This window comes from Cyprinus carpio, chromosome A17, assembly GCF_018340385.1.
Source record: "Cyprinus carpio isolate SPL01 chromosome A17, ASM1834038v1, whole genome shotgun sequence".
Lineage (NCBI taxonomy): Eukaryota > Metazoa > Chordata > Actinopteri > Cypriniformes > Cyprinidae > Cyprinus > Cyprinus carpio.
Window position 1 is genome coordinate 12,617,477 of NC_056588.1, and position 26,982 is coordinate 12,644,458.

A 26,982-nucleotide genomic window follows, 5' to 3' on the forward strand; every position below is an offset into this window, starting at 1 on the left:
TAGGAGAATCTGTCCAGGAGCGGTCGGTCTTTAGCCTCTCTCTCGTTCCGGAGTGGGGGAAGGGCCTCACCCTTTCACATTCCACAACTGCTTGAAATATTTCCACACCCCTTCACACTCTCTTTCATGCCATTTCTGTGCTGTTTTCTCTGTTTTACAACCAGCAGCTTGGAGACACTGTGTTTGCCTTTGCATTTTCCTCTCTCTAATTGAGCAACAGAGGAATTGTTTGGCTAAATCAGACAGTATTCCTCAGTGCTCATCTACACATTCATTAAGCAATTGAATTTGTTTAATGTTTCTTCTGTCTCTTTAAATGCTTTAATTGGGTGTAATTATGATCACTCTTGTTTCTTTTGGGCTGGAAAATGGTCCTTGAGTTGATCTACGTGGACCGTGGCCTCAGCCAGAGGTGGTTCTGTTTGTCTGTCTCACCCTGTGATTTCAACTGTTCAACTCCAATTTGCTCTCAGCAATGGATAGGAAACACTGCAGGTTTTATTTCACTGCAGAAATTGGTGTCTCCAATGTGTTGAATTTTTTTTTTTTTCTGTCTGTTTTGAGTGTTGCCTAATAGAGGCCCAATCAGAGTGAACCATGCACAAGACCTCAGGGGAAAACACAGATGTCATTGTGATATAACTGGGTTATTTGTTTTTTTATACACCAAATGTTGTCAGACTGATTTCATCCAAAATATCATAATTGTCATAATTCTTATAATAAAATATTTCTCTATACATTTTTCTCTCTCTCTCTCTCTCTCTCTCTCTCTCTCTCTCTCTCTCTCTCTCTCTCTCTCTCTCACACACTCACACACAGAGAAAGTATTCTTGCAGTTCACAGTCTACTTTTTATCTATTTTTTTATATTAGAAAAGATTTTTTGTAACATGTAAAATTTTTACTGTCAGTTTTCACAAATATACAATTCATATCTTTTAAAAAGTCATACAAATTAAGTATGTGTTTTACACAGTGCATTGCTAATCTGATTGTGTCTCATTATACTGCATATTCATGTTTATTGTGGACAGACATACTGCTTATCTATGGAATCTTGTGTCCTGGCTGGTTAGGGCACTGTACAAGCAGTAGCATTCCTCTGAACGAGCAGTAGCTTTCCAAAACACATTCTTCAGCTTTTGTATGTTCAAAAAACACATCAACATTGTGAAAACAAGAAAAAATATTCTAGAGCAACGATTGATTATTTCTAGAGCACTTAACAGATATGAACATCTGTTTCACTCTGGGCATATGATTTGAGTTTGTGTGTGTTCTAAAAACTAAACTGAAACAGACTGTTCACTGAAGCATAGTCACCTGTTGTAATTTTAACATTCCATTACACCCAACTGTGTGTGTGAGAAAGAGAGAGGGAGAAAAATTTCTGTTTCGATTTGGATATTATATCAGCCTCCATCAATCCCGCTGTCAAACACAACAAAGAGGCCACCGGCATCCCTTCGCGCTACACAAAGCTTTGTCTTTGTCTGCTATCTCCTTGTTACGCTGCTGCATTTGTACTCAATTAGCTCTTAAATGTGTCGAAAACAAAAGTGCATCATGGGAGAGGAAGACTATGTCATGACTGCGCTTTGTGAGAAGGGTTAGTGTGCTAGTGGGGTCAACAGATTGATTGTGTGCACAGAGAGAGAGATGGCAGGGTGGAACAGAACTGGGTGACAGAAAAGAGAGGGAAAGAGACATAAGCCGCGTTTCCACTGTCGGAACTTTAACCAGGAACTAGGGACTTTGGGCTGGTACTCAGTGTGAAAACTCGGTGTTTCGACCACAGGAACCAGGATTTCAATAAAGGTCTGGGTAAAAAATTGCCTCTCAAAAAGTCCCTGCTTGCGAGGTAGTACTTTTTCAAAGGTCCAGAACTATCGGGGGCAGGACTTGGGCGCTAAACATGCTGATTGGTTGAGTTCACACGGCATTTTGATTTCAACCACCACTTATTCGGATAATTTTCAAAATATTACTGTTATTGTGTCATGAAATGCAGTTTTAAAAGTATTTCAGGTGAGAATGTAGTTGTTAAAACTCAAATCTGTGGTTTATTTATAAAGACAGCGCTTATTTATAAATGTTTCACAGATTCGGAGACGATCAGCTCCACGCGATCAGCGGACGCTCAGTGCTCATGTTTACTGACAAGAGCAGTCTCAACTCAGCTAATCCTTCTGACATTTGACGCTGGCTCTGATGTCTCTTTAGTATAGAAACATAAAATATAATTAGTTTTGGGTCAATCTAACAGGTAATCTTTGGTCTTTAATTTATCTATTAATATGTTAAAATGAAAATAAAAAGAGGCAATACTGTTTGATATAATATTTTGTTTCATTGTAATGTAGGCTATATACACATTTCCCTGAACTACATTTCTGCAGCTACTAATATGTTTAAATGAAAACGAAAGGAGGCAGTGGTGTTTGATATCATATTTCATCTTATTGTATATATATATATATACAGTGAGGAAAATGGCAGTAGCCAAGATGAGCTGACTGATGTTATCAAGTACGCTGCTGTTTGCAGAATTACCGGACTTATGTCTGGTCCGTCATACTGGACTTCACACTCCCGAGCTGAACTCGCAAAATCCGAACTGACGTGGATTCAACTCCAAAATGTATGTACTTTGGATTGAGAAAAGCGCGCAGACCTACGTCACCAGACTATTTGACTAATCTTCACGGTATTTTAGATCGTGATGGAAACGCAGAAAGCAACAGGTCTGGGGAGAAAAAGTTCCTTGGAAAAAAAGTTCCTGGTACAATTGTTCCGGGTAATTTTGGTGGAAACGCGGCTATAGAAAGACAAATAGTATGTGTTGTGAATGAGGATAGCATGGAGGGGGTGGGTGATTGTCTGTGTTGCTTCACAGGGTGTCTGCGCTTGGACAATGAAGCTTTTTGTGTTCAACATTACCCACTCACGCACACATGACATCACTGCCCTGGCATACGGGATATGACCTCGGTTACAGTTTCCTGTTTGAGCCTTTTGCACCACCATTGTGTCCAGCACAAAGCTGATTGTGTGAGGCTTTGCATTCTTTCACTCTTTAAAAATTCATCATACCTCACAACAGTGGCCACACAAAGCTGATATAGACCATAAATTAATTTGGCTTTATGACTGAAGTGATTTAGATAAGATTTATATGAATGTCTATGTGTAAGCGTAAATGGAAGCCACACATGCAGCTGCAAATGTGTGCTGTGCCATCCTCTTGTATGTAGATAATCAGTGTTTATATATCTGTGTTTATAATGTGTTTGTGTGTGTATATATGTATATGTATGTATATAGAGAGAGCGAGATTAATCGTTGTTAAAGATAAAAATGCACTGTATACACAGAACACTATGTGTGAGTACTGATAGTTGTCTTTTGCGTCTTGCTTGAATGCTTTAAGATCCCTTAGATTTTTTAAATTAGCAAGCCTTAAAAACATGTGCAAAGGATAAACTTTTGTGACGATGCAGCAGTGGCAATCAGTCCAGTGACAAATTCATCAACTGTCACGAGCATCTTTCACATTGGCCCCAGTCAATCGGGCAGTCCTTTTTGTTGAGCTCTGATCAAGTTAGAAAAGTTATTTTAAACTGAAATACAATTTCACAATATTACTGTTTTTTACTGTATTTGTGATAAAATAAATTCAGCCATAAAGAGCAATTTATTTTTAAAAACATAAAAAACGTATTGACCCCAAACTTTTGAACTATAATATACATTAAGCCTCACTATGAAAAACTGACAATTTTATAAATGGATACACAACAGTTAAAGTGATTCACCTGTTTATTGTCAATTTAATGTAGTTTGGGTTGCTTGTGTAGTTTTGTTCATGGTTTGAGGATGTTGAGAATGTCCATGTAATTTGCCCAGCTTAATATTAGACTGAGTTTGCTCCAATCTACCAGTTTGGTTGGATGCATGATCTTTGATCATGATTAACTTGATCATAAAGAGTTGCACAGAATGTGTTTTGAACGTGCACACTGCTTTTAGTATGTTACTTTTTCTTTTAGGGATGCAGTGAATTTTCGGCCACCAGGAAAAAATATTTTTTTTTTCTGTTCTTGGCCGAAAGAGAAAAACAGCCGAAATAACGAGCCGTAAAAATATGTACCGTATTTTTCGGACTATAAGTCGCACCTAAGTATAAGTCGCATCAGTCCAAAAATATGTCATGACGAGGAAAAAAACATATATAAGTTGCACTGGACTATAAGTCGCATTTATTTAGAACCAAGAACCAAGAGAAAACATTACCGTCTACAGCCGTGAGAGGGCACTCTATGCTGCTCAGTGCTCCTGTAACCTATCAGATCGGCTCCATATTTTACCATATTTTACAGTTTGTAATCTGCAGAATAGGATTTTCTTTTCGGGGGCATTTTGTTTGCATTCAGTCTTTCTCAGTTATCTTTAAGTTAATATTTCAGTTAACAGTTTTCAGTTGTTTTCAGTTAATGTTTTCAGGGGTATGCTACAGGAGCACTGAGCAGCTTTTTTTTTTTTTTTTTTTTTTTTTTTATTCAGTATCATTAAAAAATAAATATATAATATTCGTTACAAAGCATTTTCGGTTTTCGGCCAAGTGCATCCAGAATTTTCGGTTTCGGCCCAGAATTTTCATTTCGGTGCATCCCTGCTTTCTTTGCGTTCTTTCTGTTCCTTTACTTAAGACCATTAGCTGAAAACAATCAGTTTACATGTCTTGCCCACTCTCTCTCTCTCATACATGCACAGTATTTCTGTAAATATTTGTTTTTATTTTAGTTGCCGTAGGCACCCTCATTTTAATTACAGAACCTCCTGGTAGCGCTGCTCTCTGATTGGTCCTTGGATTTTGAAGCAGAGTTTCACTTGTGAATGCCAATGAACTGGATTTACAGATCTGCTGATTTGCACTGCATGACTGGAAAGTTCCTTGATAAATATCTACCTTATCGCTCTTGGTACAGGTTTCGTCTTGTGACATGGGCGGCACAGGATGCCTAAACATTAGATTGAACCATCAGAGTGCCGGAGTGAGAAACCTTCTATAATATACTCCTGTCTCGCTCTTTAATTTAATAAAATTGGTTTAACTTGTTTTCAAGACTGGCAGACAGACTGTTAGACATTTCAAAGGGTTTTTACAGTTACTTAGTAAGTAACTGTATTTGACTTACAGTAGCAAACTGTACCGTTTTACAGTAAATTACTATAAAAATCTAATTCCTCAATATACTACTGTAGTTCATTTATTTTAATAGATTTCATTTGATTAAATTTTTTTTTTTAATAGAATTCATTTTATTTTTTATCCTACATTCTTTATGAACTACTGGCATTCAATTAAAACACACAATTACAAAAAAATTTTTTTATTTAAAACATTGCATGTATAACACTTAAAAAATACAGTCTTCAGATGCTGGAACAGTTCATCTTCACCATTTCTCCTGTCTTAGGACATTTTACAGTGCATTATGTTGTATTTTCTGGATTTATCCTCACAAAGAATCTATAGGCAACAGAAACATAATGGGAAAAGAAATATATAGCCATCTGCAAAACCCAGGTGCTGCTCCAAAACATGGCCACCACCTTTGCTCACCATCCACATTGTTAGTGACAGAAATGTGTTCCCTGAAAAACAAGAAGTAGAAATGACACACTTTTAAAAGGCAAACCCCATATAGAATACACAAACCTCTCAAAACCATAACTTACTTATTCTTACCTGAATTATCAGTCTCAGGGTGGTTGGCATGCTCATTTTCTTGATGCTTCATTGCAGTTGCTTTTAAAGACAGCACAGTTTACCTTGGTAAAGTTACCTCAATGTTAACTGGTAATTAAAAATCTGACAAAACGCACACACAGACATATGTACATATATTTTTACCTTACTTGCTGGTCTTATTCTCTCATAAGGTGCATTGATACACAGCGCAGATGTTCTCCGGAACTCTTCCAGCTCCCCCGTTTGATCGGTGTCTTCCTCGGATGCGAGCGGCACTGTGCGCCGCGACAAAAACAATATAGAGCCCATTATAATCCGCTATACTATCTACAATGAATGCAGACAGTAAACTGAAGATATATAGTACATTAGTACTCCAAGTGCTCACGCTGTTTCTGACGCAAAGGGCAAACGTATTTGCCAATCATTACAAGCGATGTAACACGTCCAGTATAGTCAGTCCCAAGCTGTTGTGGCATTGTAGACACGGTGCAGGACAAATCATGTCAGTCCAAATGTAAAAAATTAGGAAAATAAAACAACCTCAATGGAATGGAGCCACAGATACTGTTACAACAAATACAGCTGTATACAGCAATTAAAAAAATACAGTAAGTCCCTGTATGTGGAGTTTGACATCACAGAAAATTCCCATGATGCAAAGGGTATTACAGCTACTTACTGTAAAGGGAATTTGCAGTATTATACTGAGTGATATACAGTAAATAACTAGAAATTACAGAAAAGCAGTCTCTTTCCTGTCATGCTCAGGCTTGTTTCAGGTATGCTTCTGTTGTTGTTGTTGTTGTGGTGCTGTTACCCAGTATGCTTTGCTGTCATTACTACTTCTGTGAAGGATGGCACTTCTTGTTGTCAGCCATTCTGTGTCCCCAGGCATCTCTTATGAGATCACTTACATAGTGAAAGTAGCACCTTGAGATCTCACTCTCTCTCCTCTCTCTTTCATTGGTGTAAATGGTCCTTGTCATTGGCTGCCCTCATTTCCTGCTAATTAAAAGCAGGGGAATGCAGCTCTGTCACTCCATCTCTCATTGTTAGAGGACAGAAAAAAAAGAAGGGATGATAAAAAAAGAGTAGTTCAGTGCAGGCTCACAAGCTGGTGGTTTTCTCCTTGACTAGCTCTTAACGACCACATCAGAGACCAAACCACAAGATCAGATCAGTTCTGCTCTCCTTCACACCACTGGTGATTAGTGTTAATTTTCAACACCACAGTAAGTTATTTAAAGAAAGACTTTGAATGAGTTTAGTTTTAGATGGTGAAGAGAACAAAGGAGCTCAGTTTGTTTTTGGTTGGCCATAAGCAAGTCTGTTGCCATGTTTCAAGAGGATATGGGGGATGTCCTGTCCAGGAGGGAGGTGGTGTTTGGTTATCTACTCTTAGCACATTTACGGACTGGTTCCTTCCTTCCTGCTTGAGCATTTAGTTCTTCCTGTCATTGTTTACCAAGTTTGCTTAATTTTCTGTGGGTGGGTGGGGTTAGCATTCGTGAAAAATTAATAGATAATTAAATGCCCAACTTAATAATCTGCATACTAGTCTTTAATAAAAACCATGGTGAGTGAATATTTTTTGCATGTAACCTATTACTGATGTGATACGGTTCATGTATGTCTTACAGATCTTACAGGATTTTCTTGTCTGAACAGTCACGCTATCAGGAAGTCTTGAGCACTCAGTTGATGGTCTGTTAAAACAACAATGGCTTTTCCATTCTGCACCAGTTCAACATCCTCAATTTACTTCCTGTTATTCCTCCAATCCATATCTTCCTGAAGCTACTTTTTTAGTGTGTGTGTGCACAGATGGAGTACAGTCAACAAGTTAAATGACAAATTAAGTGAATTATCTGTAAATTTGTAAATAGTATAATCAGTTTCTCTTATCTCTCTAGTACAACCTGTTTAATTCCAGAAACATCTGCTCTGCCAGTGTGTGTGTGTGTGTGTGTGTGTGTGAGAGTGAGTGCGAGAGATATTGAAGTCCTTGAAGTGTCTTGGTCTGTCTGCTCACCCCCGCTTACTTGCAGTTCTTGGAGTGTTGTGGTTTAGTAGGTTAGTTGTTGTTACAGATTTTGTTAAAATCTGTATTCTCGTGCATCAAGGTTTCCAACTGTTTTTGCATCCTGTCCCTATATTTCATCGCAACTACAAGCTAAAAGCAAATCTAAAAGCAAAAAAAAAAAATAAAAAATGTTATTGGCTGACAGATATATCACCATTGCCGATATAACTGCTGTTTGGAATTGTTCATGTTTGTCCGATTGGTGTTAAAAGTGAGGCTTTTGACGCTGCTGAAAAGTTCTGCAGCATTTATTTATTTATTATTTTAAAATCCCAAATTTAAAATGATTATTTCATTACAGAAGTGTTGTGATTGTGCTATTTTATGTCTTTAAAATTTTGTAATATATTTCATATATATATATGTCATTACAGAAGTGTATATATATATATATATATATATATATATATATATATATATATATACATATATATATATATATATATATATATATATATATATTATATATATATATATATATTCATATATATATATGATTCGATTCCAAAACGATTAGATTACGATTAACGATGCATCAATGCATCACAATGTTGTCATACATCCTGTACATCTGTTAGGGTTGGGAATCTTCAGGCCCTTCACGATCCGATTCCGATTGTTGGAGTCACGATCCGATTCCAAAACGATTCTTGATCTACATTTTTCCCCAATTAATTCTTCTGCTGTGCAAATACATCCTTACAACTTTACATCTTAAACAAAATTGCAGTTATATGCTTTTTGTTTATAGTTGGAATCTCTGTATGTCAGTACTGCCATCTTAAAAATAGTGTTGTGAATCTTCACTGGTTTCACAATTCAATTCAATTATGATTATCATTATCAACTCAATATCACGATGCACCACATTCTCAGTTTTCAATATTACTGCAAATGGCTACATTTTCATAAATTTTTATCAAACTTATTTTGTGCAAAATTAACTTTTTTTTTTTTATTATTATAGAAGCACAGCAGGCTATTTTTTAAAACAATTACTTAAAATAAGTGTTCTTTAAGTGTCTGAAAGTTTACAGACAACAGTTGAGGATTTTTCTTTTTTTTCCCACAGCATTGTTGCCGTTTGATTTTGTGCAACGAAGCCTGCCGCGTCTCTAGCGTGCACACGTGCCATATGCGGGAAAAATAAATGAGCTCAGAATCGATTCTGAAATGTTCAGAATCATTGAAGAGAGAATCGCGATGCATCAGAGAATCGATTATTTATTTTTTTTATTTTTCACCCCTACTTATAATGTGCATTTGTAAAAGCAACACTTGTCAAACATCATCATTATAAATATACTTTATTATCATGAAAATACCCGAGAAGTCTTGAAGAACAGCGATAGAAAGATGCCCATAGGTATTTCTGGGAACTATGCCTGTTATTGTACTACTTCAGCAGGGCATTTTTGGAGTTTCTGCACAAGAGCGCACTCTGGCTTTTAGATGCAGCAGCATTCAACCACACTTCACTGACAAGCTGCGCATCTAAAAAAAAAAACCTGCCAGCCGCCAAATCCAGTGCTGTTTATTTCCAATTTATCATGCAGTCCAAGCTTTATTATTTTGCAAGTTGTCTGAGCAGTACAGACAAACTAATTTCCCTATTTTAAAAAACAAAGCCTTACAAGATACAATATAAAACAAAAAAGAATGTCAGATATTTAGGCCAAAGTGGGTGACAATTAAGATCTTTGTATTTGTTTTGTATTGGTTTTTAAAAAAGAATAAAGATACATATTACAAATAAAAATAATATACAAATAAAACAAACAGTGCTTTATTTTTCAGGTACAGTAGGTGTATTTAGCAGTAGCATTCGAGAAATTTAATTAACAAATAAAAAAAAAAACAATATATACAAGTATACATTGATTCTTATTAAAGCAACTGTATAATGTGCATAGAGTGTATAGTGCAGTGAGTAATTTTTCTCTTTGTGTTTTCTTGTTTTATTAACATTTAAGGTATAGTTCACCCAAAAATGAAAATTGTCATTTACTCACTCTCAAATTGTTTTAAACCTGAATGACTTTCTTTCTTCTGTTAAACATAAGTTATTTTGAAGAATGTGGGTAACCAAACAGTTGCTGATCCCCAGTGACTTCCATAGTATTTTTCCCCCTACTATTAATCTCAGTGGGGACCAGCTACTGTTTGGTTACCCACATTCTTCAAAATAACTTATGTTTAACAGAAGAAAGAAAGTCATTCAGGTTTGTGTATCTTTTGTGTTCAGCACAAGAAATAAATTAATAAAAGTTTGGGACAATGTGAGTGTGTAAATAATGACAGAAATGTAATTTTTGAGTGAACAATCCCTTTAATGACTAGCAGCAGCATGTTTTTTAATAGCTGCATGCATCTAATAAACAGCAAAGTCCTTTTAAGACAAGTCATGTCACTCGGCGGCCATCTTTGAAACACAAGTGCAACTCATATTTCTTTAAATGGGGAAACAACAAATTCTCAAACTGTTCATGAAGCTTAAGATTAAATTTCATATTTGAATTCACCAAAGAACAACTGTGTCATAAATGTTGTACTTTGTATTTACTTTGGCTCAAATAGCGTTATAAAAAGGGTATTATTCAGGCTATATCATCCAGTGCGCAAGCGCAGTCCTAGGCGCACGTCTCAGAGTGCTGACTGTTTCTAAAGCAACCGGGACTTCTAGCGGCAGCTGCAGTGACGTGCTGACTTTACCGATTAGCGATTGGCTCTTTCATTCATTTTTGAGATTGAGCGGCTATATTGAGCTTTGCGTTTTACCCCATTCAAAACTATACGAGTGACATGTCTTGGTTATTCTATAGTCTTTGTAAACAAGCATGCATCCGTTTTTCTTTCAGCTGTTTACTTTCACTTTAGACATAACCAACTGTGTATATATGTAAACCTTGTGCGTTTTTGACAGTATCAGCACAATCAGACATGAAAGATAACTTAGTGCAGTAATCAAACGCAGTTTGACAGGCTTTTTAGAGTGCGCGTGCTTCGTTTACATGCTCAGAAAATGCACGTCAGAACAGCACACAAATGAAATGTTTAACCGACAAGGCTTCAAAGCACATGCAAATAATGTACTTATGTGATTGCGAAGTGCAGTGTCCTGTGAGTCTAACTCTCCCATTACTGCAACTAATAAAGAACAGCAACTGAATATGCGTTCTGAATATATGAATAGAATATGCGTTGTAGCACGATACAACAATATTTCTTCAAAAGCAGATGGTGGAGACATTTTAATCATCCACGATCAAAAATAATCATATCACACACCCCTACTCTACAGTGTTCATGATGAATATTCATGCATCCAGTAAAAAATATTGTATAAGACAGATGTGTTGTCTGTTTATTTATTACTTTGGTATTGTGTCATGGTATCCAGTCTGGTATCCAGTCTCTTTTATCACATTCAGTGCGTTCAGATGGAGCCGCATTTACTACCCGGAGCTGTTGTTCTCTGACAAGTTTGTCAATATCGCGTTCACTATCGCAGGCAATTCATTGGAGATTATGAATGCGATTTTGTGTAGCTTGTCAGTGAACTACGGCTCTGTGTAGTAAATGCCACTCCATCTGAACGCACGATCTGGAGATTTACTACTAATCACAAGAGCGGCTTTACTGACAAGACGTGCATGAAAATCGCATTGGATTTTTTGCACAGTCCAACTCTGAACAGACCAGCTGTGATCAGCCTCTTCTTGTGACCATAGACCTCTTGAAGCTGTTGTATTCCTTGTGCAGAATATGGGTTGGGTGTAAGAGTAACCTACAGGCTGTGGTTAGACACTGCGCCCTGCTGGGTGGTGATTAAACCACTGCAGTAACTGTGTTGTGCTCTCGTCCTAAATTTAGGTCCTCATAATGGCTCTGCGGAAACCTGTACTGCAGCAGGACAATCTGGGAATTTGCAGCGAGATAAAGTAGAGATCAGAGCGTTAGGTTGTGTTGTTAGGTCAGGGATCAGGTTCATTCCACTACTAATGTCCAGTTTTTTTTTTTTTTTTATCTTTTAATCCTCTGTCTTTCTGATATCATATAACTCAGAAACACCTGTTGTTGTTCACAGGGACATGTACAATCTTTGTGACCTGTTGGTTATCTGACATTTTGGTGCTCTCTGAAATTATCTTCTATCCTGGAATGCCTTTGCCCTCTACCTCCTGCCCATCTGATGATATGTTCAAGTTTCTAATACAGTTGATGTGTTTCCTCATGGCTGGTGAGGTCTGCAGATACACTAGCCTTACTAGCAAAATCTGTAGCCTAACGTCCCGCGTCTATTGTCTTTCAGTCCGGCTACCAAGATGTATCACTATCTCAGTGTTTCCCACAGACTTGCACTCTGTGTGTTGGCACTTCCCCTGGGTGAAATATATATGTATATTATATAAATATAAAACAGCAGATGGGCTTATTGAAAATGCTAATTCATTTTCTGCCACTAGGTGGGGCTTTTGAAACTGGAGAAATATAGTGTTTTTTCCAGTAATGGCTGTACACCAAGCAGAGCTGCACTCAAAAACACTACATTATCAGCCATTAGTCTATAGGAAAGATGAAATGAAAGTGCCATCAAAACTTTTCTGAAGACAGTTGATTCTCTGCAGAGATGGGCTACATTCATATAAAAACACCTGTGCCGTGTTTTGACTTGAAACGTACAGCTCATATTTATTTAATGAAATCATAGCCTTTTGTTTAATCATCACATTAATCCATATCACGATTCATGTCTTTCCGTTCCAAAATATAAGACTTTGAAATTATAATTATTACTTTTCTTATACTATTTAAGGTATTTAAGACTTTTTATTAGGGCTGTGCAATTAATCGCCTGCGATTGTCATGCCCATCTTGTCAGTAAAGCCGGTTCCGTGATTAGTAGCAAATCTCTATCACCTGCTTTCAGATGGAGCAGCATTTAATACACAGAGCCGTAGTTCACTGACAAGCTACACAATATCGCATTCATTATTGCAGGCAATTCGATCTGTGATAATGAACGCAATGGTGCCTAATTGTCAGTGATCTAAGGCTCTGTGTAGTAAATGTCACTCCAGAGATTTACTACTAATCACGGAACTGACTTTACTTACTAGATGTGCATGACAATCGCATGTGATTAATTGCACAGCCCTACTTTTTATGGCAATAAATTTGATGCAACAAAATACTTTAAGTACCCACCAGAAACCCTGTATTCAAAATAGCCCGTTGGGCAGGAGAGTGATGCGTTTTGGTAACTCGACTGGAAGACACTAGCGAATTTTTTTTTTTTTAGCTCTGCCACTAGACAGTTAAAGGAGATCACTTCAATAAACAAACAAGCAAAAAAAGTGGTTCATTACCCTGAGACCAGTCAATGTGCACTGACAGTACTTGAGAGTTTGTCTTCCATTTACTGCTTTTCTCACCCCTATTTACATTAGAATGGATGTTACTCTTTAATGTACAATTTTTCCAGTTACTTCCTGGAACTTTGTTTTTTTTTTTTTATTTTATTATTATTAGTAGTAATTATTTTTTTGTAGTGTATTATGTTTTGCAGTGTCAAGTGTTTACTGTTTAATTCTTTATGATATTTGAACTGCTTTAAGGTAATTCAGATTCTCTTACATGTTGTGCCTGCGTAAACAAGCTCCCATCACCTGATTTTTGACAAGCTGTTGCGTCTCTTTAAATTCGTCAGCAAATTTCTTGCCTCATACGCACTGGGACGATTATCGTGCGCACTTATCATCTTTTGTGTCCATACCCAAGCGGTTTTTGCTGGCGATCAGCCGAGTGAACACACAAATTCACTCCCTGACATTAGATGGCGCTTAATGAAAAACAGAAATACCCCAGTACACATTGAATCCTATTTGCTCTGCAAAATCTCTAATCGAGATTTTTGTAGTCGCTGTCACCTTTGTCATAAAGCCCTTTGTGTTCAGACACCAATGAGACCAGCAGCTCTACATTCATCTTACCTCGATGCATCTTCTTGGTCTACCCACCTACTGTAACTTCAGCAGCACCAGGCATGTGAACAAAAGTGCCAATCTCATTGTTTGCCAGTTTTTAAATGACGCTTTTACGTCTTGTGTTTTGTGCGTCGGTGTGCATACTCACATTGGCGCACTTTTTTTTGTCACGAGTCGTTAAATATCATGATAATCGCATGTGATATTCGTCCCGGTGTGAACAAGCCTTCATGCTGCAGGAAAATATTCTCCCCTGCAAAACATGAAATGCTGTGCTGAGTTCACAGAATTCATGCATGGAGCAGACATATCTGAGAATTTTCCTTGCTGGACATCAGTAGTGAAATATACTAAATTCTGGTTTTGGAGGCAGAGGATTTTACACTTAAAAAAAAAAAAAAAAAGAAAAGGTGTGGACATTTGATAAGAAATGTACACACTTTACTAAGGGCCCATTTCGAGCATACCGTTTTCTTTTCCTCCAGAAGAATCCCCTCTTTTCTCAGTTTGGAAGTTTGGAAGTGCAGAATTGAATTGTCTATTGAGAGAGTCGTTTGCAGCTTGAATAAAGCAGCGAATGCATTAAGCAGGAATCCTGTGGTTGCAGAGGCTAGTTGTGCTTTATGATAGCTAAAGTGCATTGCTTCAAAGTGGAAAAACTTGTACATCAGCAGACTTTCATCTCAAGCACCTCTCTCACCTCTTGCAGCAGTTGTCCCTCAGAGTGATGAGCTTTGTAAAAATGTACTCGTTTCAGAAAGGAGGGGCATAGAGGAGAAACAATAATGTACAGTATGTGCAAAATAATGTATTGTTGTTTTTTAAATTTAAACTGCATAAACCCATTTCATTACACCAAATACACATAATAATGTTTTTTAGCAACATCATATGACCCCTTTAAAATCTTACAGACTTGAGAACGTTTCAACAGGAGTATGAAGTCTTCATATTAATTTTCAGTGCCATCACAAAAAAAAAAAAAAATTATGGTTGCATCTCAGCAGTGCATTATGAATTTTTGTTAATTGATTGGTCTGTAAATCTTTTTTTTTTTTTTCCACACGTAAAGTGTAGGGTAGCCCATATGTTGTGTTTTCATTACTATACAGTGAACTGTAGTTTATTTATGGGTAGTGGAACAGGCAGAACAACATCAGCATACCTATCAAAGTGATCCCAGAGCACTCACAATTTGCACAAAGAATTTTTAACCCCCACCCCCACCTAAGCGATTGTGGGGCTCAGTGTCTTGCTTAATGAGCCTGGATATGTTGTCTCCACTTCTCCACATTCCTGCCTCACCCCTTAGTAGAGTTTAAACTGTGACCTTTGTGCTGCAAACAAGGTACTTAACCATTAGATGACTAGTGGCCTAGGCATTGAAATTAGGATTTGCCTCAGAGTTTGTGCCTGCTAATGGCATGTGCTCGATATCGCTCACTCTCACTTTTGCTGCTACCTTATGGTAATGTGACATTTCACTCTCTAGTTCAGCACAAGGAGAGAAACACTTAAGGTAAAAATTATTATTATTATTTTTTTTAAGTGCACACTATAAAAGAGTGCTTTTGTGTGTGTGTGTGTGTGTGTGTGTGTGTGTGTATGTGTGTGACAAAGACAGGCAAAAATAAAACATTGCAAAAAATGTACACCGCAGGTTATCATTTACACTTACGTTTATTTCTGATGTACTTTGAAAGGGCACATGGTGACGGATGTATACTGTGTGAGCCTGGGAGAAGATTGAAATGAGCGGCATTCCTGTTCATGACCCATTTCTGGTTGAATCGAGGATATTTAAATTTTTTAATTCCTACTATTACTTTAAACTACTCACTTGCAGTCCAGGAATATTAAACATGCAGACATGCAGCACTTTTACTTCAGAGACCCAGAGAGAAATCCTTCCTGCTGAAGTGTGAGGAAAAGGTGGAGGGAGAGACCGGGCTGAGAGCGAGGAATGGAAAAAGTGTGGAGGAATATGAGGTTGCACTCAGGTCAAAAGATATGGACTCAGTTCTGTAAATGTGGCTAATATACTTGCAGCAGTTGTGTCACCACTTCTGGGACTCATTGCATGTGTGAGAGAAAATACGTTGTGTAAAAGGTTTCATCCTTACATGGGCCATGAGCTACTGTTGTTCTGATCTGGGTTTTGGATAACCCTTCAACTCCTCCCAGGATTCTGTGGCCCCATAAAACACCCACACACTTAGTATCAGTGTTGTAGGCCTCCTCAAGTCCGTTCTTCAGACTCAGCTTCAAGGTGCCACACATTTGTTTGCACTTCATCAGAGAATGCTGCAAATCCATTGTCTTCTAATTGGACTGCTGTGTAGGGGAAAGTGCAAGGGTTTGTAAAAGTGATATTCCATGTGGCCAAAAATTACTCTTAGATAGGCATCCAGCAACCAATGAGAATTTTAGAGAGATTGGTCCAGTTGTCTGTTAGGAAATCAAATTTGCTCTGTTCCCACTTGATTTCAAACTGACCTGGATCTTACTCTTTCGTAGTTGTCAAACGCTCTGTCAGAGTTTTCTCTAGTGTGTAAGCACTAATGATGCTATGATCCCACTTTTTTTTCTTGATACTGCTCTGAAACAGGTGACAGCATGTGTCAGTGCAGATTTATGTCTAGTAATGCAGAACAGAGTGCAATACATGCAGACAAAAATTTAAAAAACTAAAATTGTTACAAGAAATTCTCTTTAAAAAAAAAAAAAGTAGTTTCTGTTCACTGTTTTGAACTTCATTTTAAAATATGGTCAAATAGAAAAATTATTATAAATGATATTTTACAATATTGTTGTATTTATAGATCAAATAAATGTATTGTTGAGACTTGTTTCAAAAACATGAAAAATTCTCACTGACCCCAGTAGTGTTTGCAGAGTGGAGAATTATTTGAGAGCAGCAAACTTGAATTCCAGCTTGTTTGTCATTCAGGGCTATTATGCAACTCCAGAACACTCGAAATATAATGCATGATTCTTTTCAAATTTTTGGACAATCATGACTAAAGCTAGTATTGGATTTGCATGCCTGGTGCTCATTCCATTACAAAACGCCTCCAACGTTCCGCCACTTTTCCTGGTTTCAGATCGGTGTGTCCCTAGTAATCACTCTTAAGGCGGTCGCACGCCAGCAACACCGTTCGGCGTCTGTCCATGGCACCCATCTACGTCATGTTATACTTGTTTTACAGTTAGTTCTAGATACGGTGTGGCTCTGCGCTTCTCGTCTGGTGTGCGAGTGTGACTGCCTTTAATGTAGATATTCTCTTTGTCTAATGCACCTCTATATTCCACAACAGGTCTGTGATTGCTGCGCCATCTGGTTGTTTCAAACTCTTAACTATCAGCTCATTTAGCTCACTAGGTAGGCTTTTTTGAAGAGCATCTTTTTTTTGTGAGGGGGGTGATCATGAGGTTAAACTGTGTGTGTAAGCGTGACAGGAATGGACATCCTGAGCTTAATCATGTTTTGGCAGCAGCAGTTTAACCTCATCTGGAGCTGCCAGCTATTAAAGAATCTCTGTTTAAACGATCTCACTGTGTGCATGCGAGTTTCTCTTACAATGGAATTTAAAAATGTCTGTTTGTTGATTTTTCTCTTGATTATGGCAACGGAATTTAGGGGGAAGTGCACTGGAATGTTGCATTTTGCGCCTTTTTGTCTGTTCTTTTCTCTCTCACTTAGCCGTTTCTGATCTGTTTGTCTTTTTTTTTTTTTTCTTCTCTACCTGCAGAGATAACCAGAGTGAGGAAAGACATGTATAACGACACAGTGAACGGTCTGGTGGACAAACACCCCCTAGAGTTACCAGAGCCAGTGGGATCCATCGTACATCTGCAGGAGAAACTCTTTGTACCCGTCAAAGAGTATCCAGATGTAAGTCTCAGACCTGCACTTTCTACATTTTTCTGTTTTATGATGCTTCTGATCCTTTTAGAATCAAGCACAGCGATTGACTGTTACTTTAGTGACAGATGATTGACAATTATAGTGTCTGATGAAATCTAGAGGTGAGAAGGTTTACTCCTGGTTTTCTAGCAGAAAGAACCATGTTTGGGTGTAAATGAGGACTCTGTCATAGGCTAGTTCAGCATTAGTATTTTTTATCAGTCTCCTGCAGGGAGCTGGGAATGGTGCCGAAATGCCAAAGGCCATGTTCTAGTAGTAGAGTGGGATCTTTTTCGAGTTTGTTCTACGTTGAAGAGAACGGGTTCCACCTGCACACACAAGATGTAGCTTGATGTTTAGATGATCATGTTTGACATTTCTCTCATATTCACAGACAGATTCACACACACACTGGTTCCCTGTGTCACACAGGGAGCAATTTTGCTGTCTAAATCTTCTGCTATGTGGACAAGGGAGAGGGGAGGAAAGGGAAAAAGGGGGTCAGCAGAGCATGAAATGCGTTTTCCCACTGACGGCCCTGATAAAGGCCACCCCACCTGTCCCAGCGGACCACCACACACACACACACACACATACAGTAACTCCAGTCTGATGCAGAGTTAATTATGATGGAGGCTACTGCTCTGCTTATCTTTATTTTGTGCAGAATGTTTCTTTTTTAAATTGGCCTTTACTTTTAAGCACTTCCTGTAATGATTGCTGCTTTACTTGAGAAATATATTCACCTCTGTATGACCTGGAAAGCTGAATGTTAAGGTAATTTTACTATAGATAAGAGTATTGTTAGGAATGATGCAAATTTGATCAGGGGAAAATTGAAGTTTAGGTGTTTTATGCTCACAAAGACTGCATTTATTTGGTCAAAAATACAGTAAAACAGGAAAATTGTGAAACATTATTATAGTTTTTCTATTTTAATATGTTGTAAAATGTACTTTATTCCTGTGATGGCAAAGCTGAGGGCAAATTCTCTTTTATTGTCTTTAAGTTAATGTGTATGTAGATGTTTAAAGGTGCTGTATGTAGGATTCACACCGAGTGGTTGAACTAGGTGTTGCAGTCCAAATTCAAAATATTGGAGAGGTTTTTTTTTTTCATCCATCCCTCCCCCCCCCCCCCTCAGACTTGAAGCACACACAGGTGGCCAGATTTAGTACACCAACAGGAATGAGCACACTTGATGATGAATGAAATGAAATACGCTGTTTTCTCCACCAACTGGCAACCTGGGGTGCCGAAATACAATTGTGTAAGCTGGCAGTGGGCGGGTTTCAAAAACCACAACTGAGACATTCCGAGACTGACATTCCAGAATGCACATTTTCAAAGGAGAATAACTGACTGTAGCATTGTTTTTCAGATAAACAAGTATCTTTACTTAACATGTTTCTTAAATATCTACAAACATATTACGGTATTTTTATGCTTGAGTCAAAAACTTGCATACAGCACCTTTAAGAGTTAGTTCATGTGACGTCTGTCTCAGAATAGCTAGAACAGCTACTGGAAAACATGCCTGACCAGTATAGAATGAACACCACAGCTCTGTCATGCCATGGAAAATATAGAGTGACTGTTTGTGTTTGAACAAACGCAAGTAGGAGGACACACACACACACACACACACACCAGTGTACATAGAATCCCCAGCTGACCCCCTCAAATCTGTTTCTCTCTCAGAGTGTTCCCTGCAGGTCTCGCCTCATTGTTCTTCCCCCTGGTGGTTAGTGTGAGTCACTGTTTCACAACACACACGCACAGACGTTTCCACCCTAATGTTCTAAACACGCAGGGAAAGAAAGAATAATTGCAGCCGTTACTGAGCAGGGAAACGCTAGCATTTACTTCAGTCACAGTCTCTCTGATTTGCTCTTTCAGGCTGGTGACTTGGCTCGGTCATCCAATCAGCATCTTGACTGAGAATAAAGTGTTTATGATTGGTGATTCGGAGGTGTTGATATTTAAGTAATGATTTCTCAGTTGCTTTTCAGTCAGATGGAAGATATTTTATTGGTGTTTTATAACGTAATCTCGCTGTATATTAAACACTGTGGTTTGACACCTGATCTAGTTACAGTTCCAGAAATAAAGGGAGCTTTCTTTACAATTTGAGCTCAATTCACAATTTTAGCTCTTATTCTGTAAAAGGTTATTTTAAAGTGAAGTCTAATGGCGGAGAGCGGTCTCGTTTAAAGTGTCGAGTGAGGAGGGAAAAGCATGCAGGAAGAACTGCATGTAGGCTCCTCCACCAAGGTCAGACCCCTCGTTCCAGACTAAACGTCCAATCACGCGCTATTGCTTTGAGAATAAACGGAAAACAGACACTGCTTTTAAAATAAAATGACCTAGTCCTGGTCTTGTGTGTGTGATTGTGTTCAGTGTTTCAGTGTACATAGAATAAAATTAACATGGGAATATAATTATCAATGGAAAGGAAATTGTAAGAGAAAGGACAGGTATAAAAATAAAGATTATAAACAAGAGGCAAACAATAAACAGGAAATACAAGAAAAAAACATTTATAACAGGAACTCAATGAAGAAAATAGATAAGTATATTCTGTAAGTATTTTGAGCCTGAATCTAACACATGGGTAATTAGGTCTTTGTTCCTCTGTCTTCAGCACAGAATGTCCATTTCATAAAAATAGCTTGTCCTGTGAGTGTGACCTGTTAGTTTACAAATGTTTGTATCTGTGAGCTTGGGAACACTCGTGCAGCCAATCAAAAGAATCTAACCTTAGATCAAACATCGGGGTTGACCCACAACCTTCAGAACATCTTTGAACACACTCCAGTAGCTGCCTTGTTTATAAAACTGTCTATATACAGTAACAGTCTTTCTCTCCTGAACTTTTCAGGTGGAGTAGACTGACTGGTAAAAAAGAAAAAAGGAGGCTGACAGACCAGGTTTATCTAGAAGTGACAGTTTTCCTCCCCCTCTCTCTTACTCTATCTTTGTCTTTCCTCTAGACCTGCCATTGAGTTTCAGCGAGACATTTATCTCCCTCTTTTCTAGGAAAAAAAAATCCTGTTACATCACCTGTCATTTACGAACTGCTTTCTGCTGTAATGTTGTGGCGTGTGTGTGTTGGCCGCACACTGTGAGTTGATGTATGTCTGTGGTTTAGTGTCTGTTGCCATAGGGCTGTATAAATCGGATTAATTTAGCTGGTTGCATATTGTAATTTTGTTCACATGCCGTATAAACACCTGTACGAGTGCATGCAGACACATCTGCATCAGCACATATTTGTTTGTGCTGTGATCCAGCAGTTCCTTTCCAGCTAAATTCTCTCTCGTGGATGCATAACAGTATTATTCAGGCCATATGTGTGCAGTTAAAACATCTGATCTTCTCTTTGAGATTCTTTGAGATTCACCTCTGGATTCTGGCTCACTTAACACAAGCAATGCAACTGTTTGGTTACAATCAGCCCAACGAAGCAACAAGCTATAAATAGTTATCCTTGAGCTGAGAAAGGATGAGTCTCTTGTCTAATGCTGGGATTGTAATTGAAGTTTTTTCATTGTGATTTTCTTCCCTGTCTGATGGGATATGTAAGAGCATGGCGGTGGACCCATTGGGGATGGAAAGCGTTTTTTTTTTTAATGTGAGGCAGTATTGAGGTTTGGTAGCTTGGAGACCAGACTTAAGCCCCCAGTTTTAATTTGTAGGTTATTACTGGGGCTTTTGAAGCCAAAGGACTCCAATCGAGCCTCTCAAATGACATCGAGCCATTTCTGAAAGGCTCACTGATTCATCAGAAGAGTCCCGCCTGCACACATGGATCCCTCTTCGCCACTTATGCTTTTCTGTAGATGCGCGCCTTTTCATTTCCCTGACGTTTTTTCTTAATTGCCATTTGTACATGCAGATGGTTCATATTTCCTGCACGCTCCCAGAAGTGTAGTTTAAAAATTACAGTACTGTTGCTCATTCGAAACATTTTAAATGTCAGTTATCTTGCACAACGTTCTGCATTTGTTGGAAAAAACACCATGGTGATGTCGCAATTTAGGCCTCAAAGGCTGTGTTTCAAACCTAATGGTAAAGATGTAATGAAGCTAAAACAAGCTACAGAAAGAATCATTAGTATTCAGCCTACAAATGTGTTGCTTTTTCGAGTACCAAGATGTGTTCCAACATGCCTGTGATGCACAAAAGCACTGTCTATGTAGGCAGCTTTCTAGGTTTTGAAACTAAGCCACTGTGTGTGTGGCTGATGAATTTCTGAGACTGTAATTGGGGGCCTCCGCAGACATGCTTTGCAGGTGGACTAGAAGCCAACAACATCTTCAGGGATGCATATGAAATTGTGTGTGTGTGTGTGTCCAGTGCATTGGGCTAACTGTGAGAGAGGGGGAGAGATTACATCCTCGCTACCTCCTCTGCCCTATTCAGCATGCTCGTGTTAATTCAGACACAAATTACATTTGGCTCATAGAGAAAGAGGGCAGGACTGACATTCAAAGCAAAGTGACACAGGTTTCATCCACTTTCTTCTCTAATCAAGCTCCATATCCATAAGTAAAGGTGTTTCCTATTAATAGTAACTGTGCTAATCACCTCTTTATTATAAATGTTGTTTCTTATCTGGATGTCTTGTTATATATGTGAATTGTTTGCATTGTTTAGCATCCAGTAAAAAAAAAAGTACTTTTCCACAATTGCATCTTTTGTACTAGTTTGCTCTTGATATTCAATATTGCAGTACCGTTAATATTGCTGACTCTCAAATGATAAATCGCTTATGCGTTTGCTCATTTGTAAGTCGCTTTGGATAAAAGCGTCTGTTAAATGATTAAATGTAAATGGAACTGTAGCTTTTAGTAACACTAGTCATCTGTTAAACCACCTGTTTACTGCACCACTACTGTGCTCATGTGGCTTTTGTTTGCTTATATTTTGTTATTGTGTGTCAGGACTAAATGCTGGGAGCTTACAATGATTGATTTTGCTCCTGGTGTTTAGAGGGGATTAAACGAGAGAAAGAGAGGCAACTAGATGAAAAAAAGATGATTTATATTAGGGATAACAGGCTGCCTCTCTAGCTCTCTCGCTCTCGCTCTCGCTCTCGCTCTCGCTCTCGCTCTCGCTCTCTCTCTCTCTCTCTCTCTCTCGCTCTCGCTCTCGCTCTCGCTCTCTCTCTCTCTCTCTCTCTCTCTCTGTCTCTGTCTCTGTCTCTGTCTCTCATCCATCCAGCTCTCATTCTCTTTAGAGAGAGTAATTACTTTGCTCTCAAAGGACTCATGTCATAATGTTTCAGATTGGATTTTCTGCCCTCCAAATTATTGCACATACACACACACACACACACACACAGAGAAGGAAAGTGAGGGATATAGAAAAGTGGAGAATAATTTGGACCGGCTATAAGCTTTGGATTGTTGGATTGCTGTTTTGCAACTTTTGTGTCATTCAGTTTGGATTATATAATTTGAAATTGTCTTGAGTGTGATTTTTATTTTTTGGTGTGTGCATTTGTTTGTTGGCCTCGTCAGTTGGCAATCTCTGAGAAAACCCTTGATCTGTCGCACTGCAATAATATGATCATATGATTAAACAATCCCATGTGCTGATATTAGTGTGTCTGGCAGAAATAGTATTGATGATAAATAGTATTTTCTTCTAGTTCTATTACTTCCATATATGCATCACAGAAGTAATAAAACCTAAGTTCCAGAAAATCCCTTGTATGGCCAAAGGCATCCAGCTATGGATGTAACTGAATAAAAAGAAGATAAAAATGTTTTGAATGATGAAACATAAAGACAATAGACACTGCGACAATATATAGTTTGTGTTCTTAAAGCATCTCTATTTATAATTATTTGCTAATCAACATAGCCTTTGTTACAGTGGAGAATATTTTCTTCCTCATTCTGTGATCCACATCAGATCACAAATGGAAGTTATTTCAGACATTTGCTTACAAGCCTTTAAAACTGCTAAAGGCTAGAATTTTGTATGATAATCTGTATGAGTCCATACTAGCTGCCGAAAGTCAGAGCCAGTCTGCAGGTTTTGGACATTCAGAGTATACAGATTTCATTGACAACCGTGTAGTGTATGATGGGAACAGAGACTTCTTTGTTTTTTTTGTTTGTTTTTTTTCCCCAGACAATGATTACATCCATTCTGAGGATATCAAATGTATTTAATATTTTGAGCTGGTTTTAGAACACACATTATTTGATGTGTCATGCATCTTCTAGCAATAAGAAAAAAAGTTTCTGCTTGAGTTTCTTGTGTTTGGAACATCTTGAAAGTGGTAGTGTGCAATCCTTAGTCATTTAGTCTGTGACACTCAGTTTTTCTGTGTATCCACTTGCATGTGTAATGCCTACTCTTGAGACTTCTGAATCTTGTAGTGTATTCCAGCCTTAACTTATGATTTTGTAAAAAAAAATCCTGAAAAAGAACTGGCTCCTAAGAGTCATTTGTTTGTTGTGGGTAGCCAGCAAGGACAGCTCAATAGAAAGATATGTTGTCTATTTATTGTCTTTATATTCTTATGTGGCACCCAAGACTTTCTCTTATCACATTCAATTCAGACTGCAAATTCACTACTTGGCTAAAACAATTTTATTTTACCATGATGCTGTAGATTCAGGAGCAACACAGGTAACCCTTTCAGAGTGTTTTAATAGACTGTTCCATTTGCATCAATAGAAGAATGGAGACATCCAAGAAGCAGTAATAGTCATAAATCTATTGGTTTTGATATTTTATTAAAAAAAAAACGGTTCTAATTTAAACCAGATTCTATTCTTAACCTGACTCAGCTGCCCATGGAGATGAAACTTCCTCTTCCACACCACAAGCTTGCTTAACACTGGTTAATTAGTAATTAGCAAGGGCATCTGATAGGCTATCTCTACCAATCCCCCCCCCCCCCCTCGCTCACTCGCACTCTCTCTCTCTCTAGATATATGGTATATAGATTAATTGAATGATATGCTGAAACTTTTTAGTTTTATTTTTTATGATGAAATAATACAGAAAACCAAGCAGGCACTGCAGACATGGCAGCAGAATGATCATGGATTGTAATGTTTTCCTCCTTCCCTCTGGAGGATTGAACTAAATGTGATGCAGAGAGTGAGACAAAATGCAAATATGGGGCATATAGAGAGTGAGGGGGTATACAGGGATGACTAAGGTAAGGAATGCAGTGCTGAATAGAGGATGTGTAAAGCTGCAGAGGAAGAGGGAGGTGATGCTGTGTGCTGACACCTGTTTACAGAACCAACTGAAAAATAGAGGACAGAGCAGAATAAAGAAGTGATGTGGTGAGAGAGAAGACTGTTCTCTGACGCTTTTCTTCACAACTCCGGTGACAGATGTGCTTACACTGTGGTGAGCAGATTGTTATTTCTGTGTGTGTGTGAAGACCGTGTCTTGTATCACTCCACTGGGAGCCTGCAGTTGGATGAATTACCTCCATTTTTTTTTTCCAGCTTGCTGGATTAGCTGTTTTCAGCACACTTCCTCCTCTCTCCACATGAGCCCTCTCCTCTGTTTTCTTTGTGTTGTCCAAAACGGAATGGAACCTCGACTAGTACAGCGTTTAATGCAGTACTGTACTTTCCTCACTTTTTTCCATCTGCCCTCAGCTGATAACAGAATGTAAACAAATAGGGCTGTTTAAGTTCTGCTAAACAAACTTAGTTACATTGTTTGGTCCCTGTTGTTCAATTTTTAAATTAAAATTTTTGCAGTGTACCAAGTTAGAAGGTCCCTGTGTAATTTACAGCATTCACTGAGAGACAGTTTATTTCATATGTTAGCTAAATAGACATTAGACCTGAAATATAGGCTACCCAAAATTACACAGAATTGAATTGAAATTCAAAACATCCAAGGGATTTTGAATGTGAATCTAATCAGATTCAAATAGAATCAACAAATCTGTATTGATAACCCAGCCTTATAAACGAAAGACCCTTGCACAGTGTAATGGAAGAAGTGACAGATCTTTTCTTCTGTGTGTGTGGAAAACAAGCTTGATGTATTTATGTATGGCATCAGTTCAATACATTTATACTAGAAATGTTGGGCTTTTTTGAACATTTAAGATTCAGTGTTTGAGTTGTCAGCATAGAACTATGTAAGCTTACCGGTATTTGCTGTGTGTTGTTTGACCTTTTGACCGTGTGTTGATTTGTTATCCGTCAACACCTACAGGTTGATTTGTATAAATGCTGACGGGTGCAGTCTGATTGGTGTGAATGCTGACTGGCTGCATTTTTGTTGGCCATGGAGAAGCTAAGAGAGTGCCTGAATGCACCCTATCAAAAGACACGTCCTTATTTAGAAACACAGACCCCAGACAGGCACAGCCTACAGTTAAACTAGGTAAACTGATCACAGGTGCACACATTCTATTCTCATTCTCATTCTATCTTCAGCACTCAAGCTTTTAAACTTTGATCTTCACACATCTTGAAGTTACAGTAGGAGTTTTGACTGTCCTTCACTCCACTCCTTTTCCATCCCAGATGAGAAGTGACAGACTTTGACATAATCCCAATTTCTCGTCATCTTTTCTCAGCAGTTTTCTGAAGGACAGACGTGAGTTCTTGGTGATGTCATTACCAGTATGTGTTAAATGCTTAGCAATGAAGGATTGTGACCTTACGGGCAGGGTGGAGTGATTGTGATGGAGGAGAGTGAGGCAGAAGGAGAGAGGAGGGAGCGGGTGGGTAGGAGGTATAATGTTAGCATTGCTACTCATTTGTCTCTGTCAGGTCCCCCAGCTACGTCCCTGAACTGCTCAACTCTCCGCTTGCTCTCACATTTAGGCTGTTCTGTTATACATCCCTACAGTTTAACACTGACACCCTAGCGCACACACTCCCGTGCACAGCATATAGATTTTTCAGTTATGCAGGAATGTTACTAAGGTTCACGGTGACATAACGAAATTGCAGCTGAATAATGTTGCTGCTCTGCTAGGGTAAAGACAGAATTAATAATAATAATTATTATATTTGTTTTTCTCTGTTCTCATAAACCTGTTTTTTTTTTTTTTTTTTTTTTTTTTTTTTTTTTTTTTATGGGTCACAGACACTCATCCATTCTATTTTTATTTAATACTAATTTATTGTTCTAATCTTATCAGTTATTGGTTAATTTTCAGATAACGATCAGCGGTTGTGGGTCAGGAAAATTAACCGAAATAAGCATCCCTAGTAGTATAGTATCCTCACTTCAAGAAG

At 38.2% G+C, this 26,982-nt stretch overlaps 1 protein-coding gene across 7 annotated transcripts in view; it reads left to right on the forward strand.

The window, feature by feature from the left end:
• Positions 1 to 26,982, forward strand: part of LOC109060580 (protein quaking-A-like) — a 69,853-nt gene that overhangs the window by 4,918 nt on the left and 37,953 nt on the right. For all 7 annotated transcript variants that reach the window (XM_042774150.1, XM_042774147.1, XM_042774148.1 and 4 more), the window contains exon 2: positions 17,583 to 17,725. In XM_042774150.1, the coding sequence (XP_042630084.1) occupies positions 17,583 to 17,725 (143 nt within the window). The remainder of the gene's footprint in view (positions 1 to 17,582; positions 17,726 to 26,982) is intronic.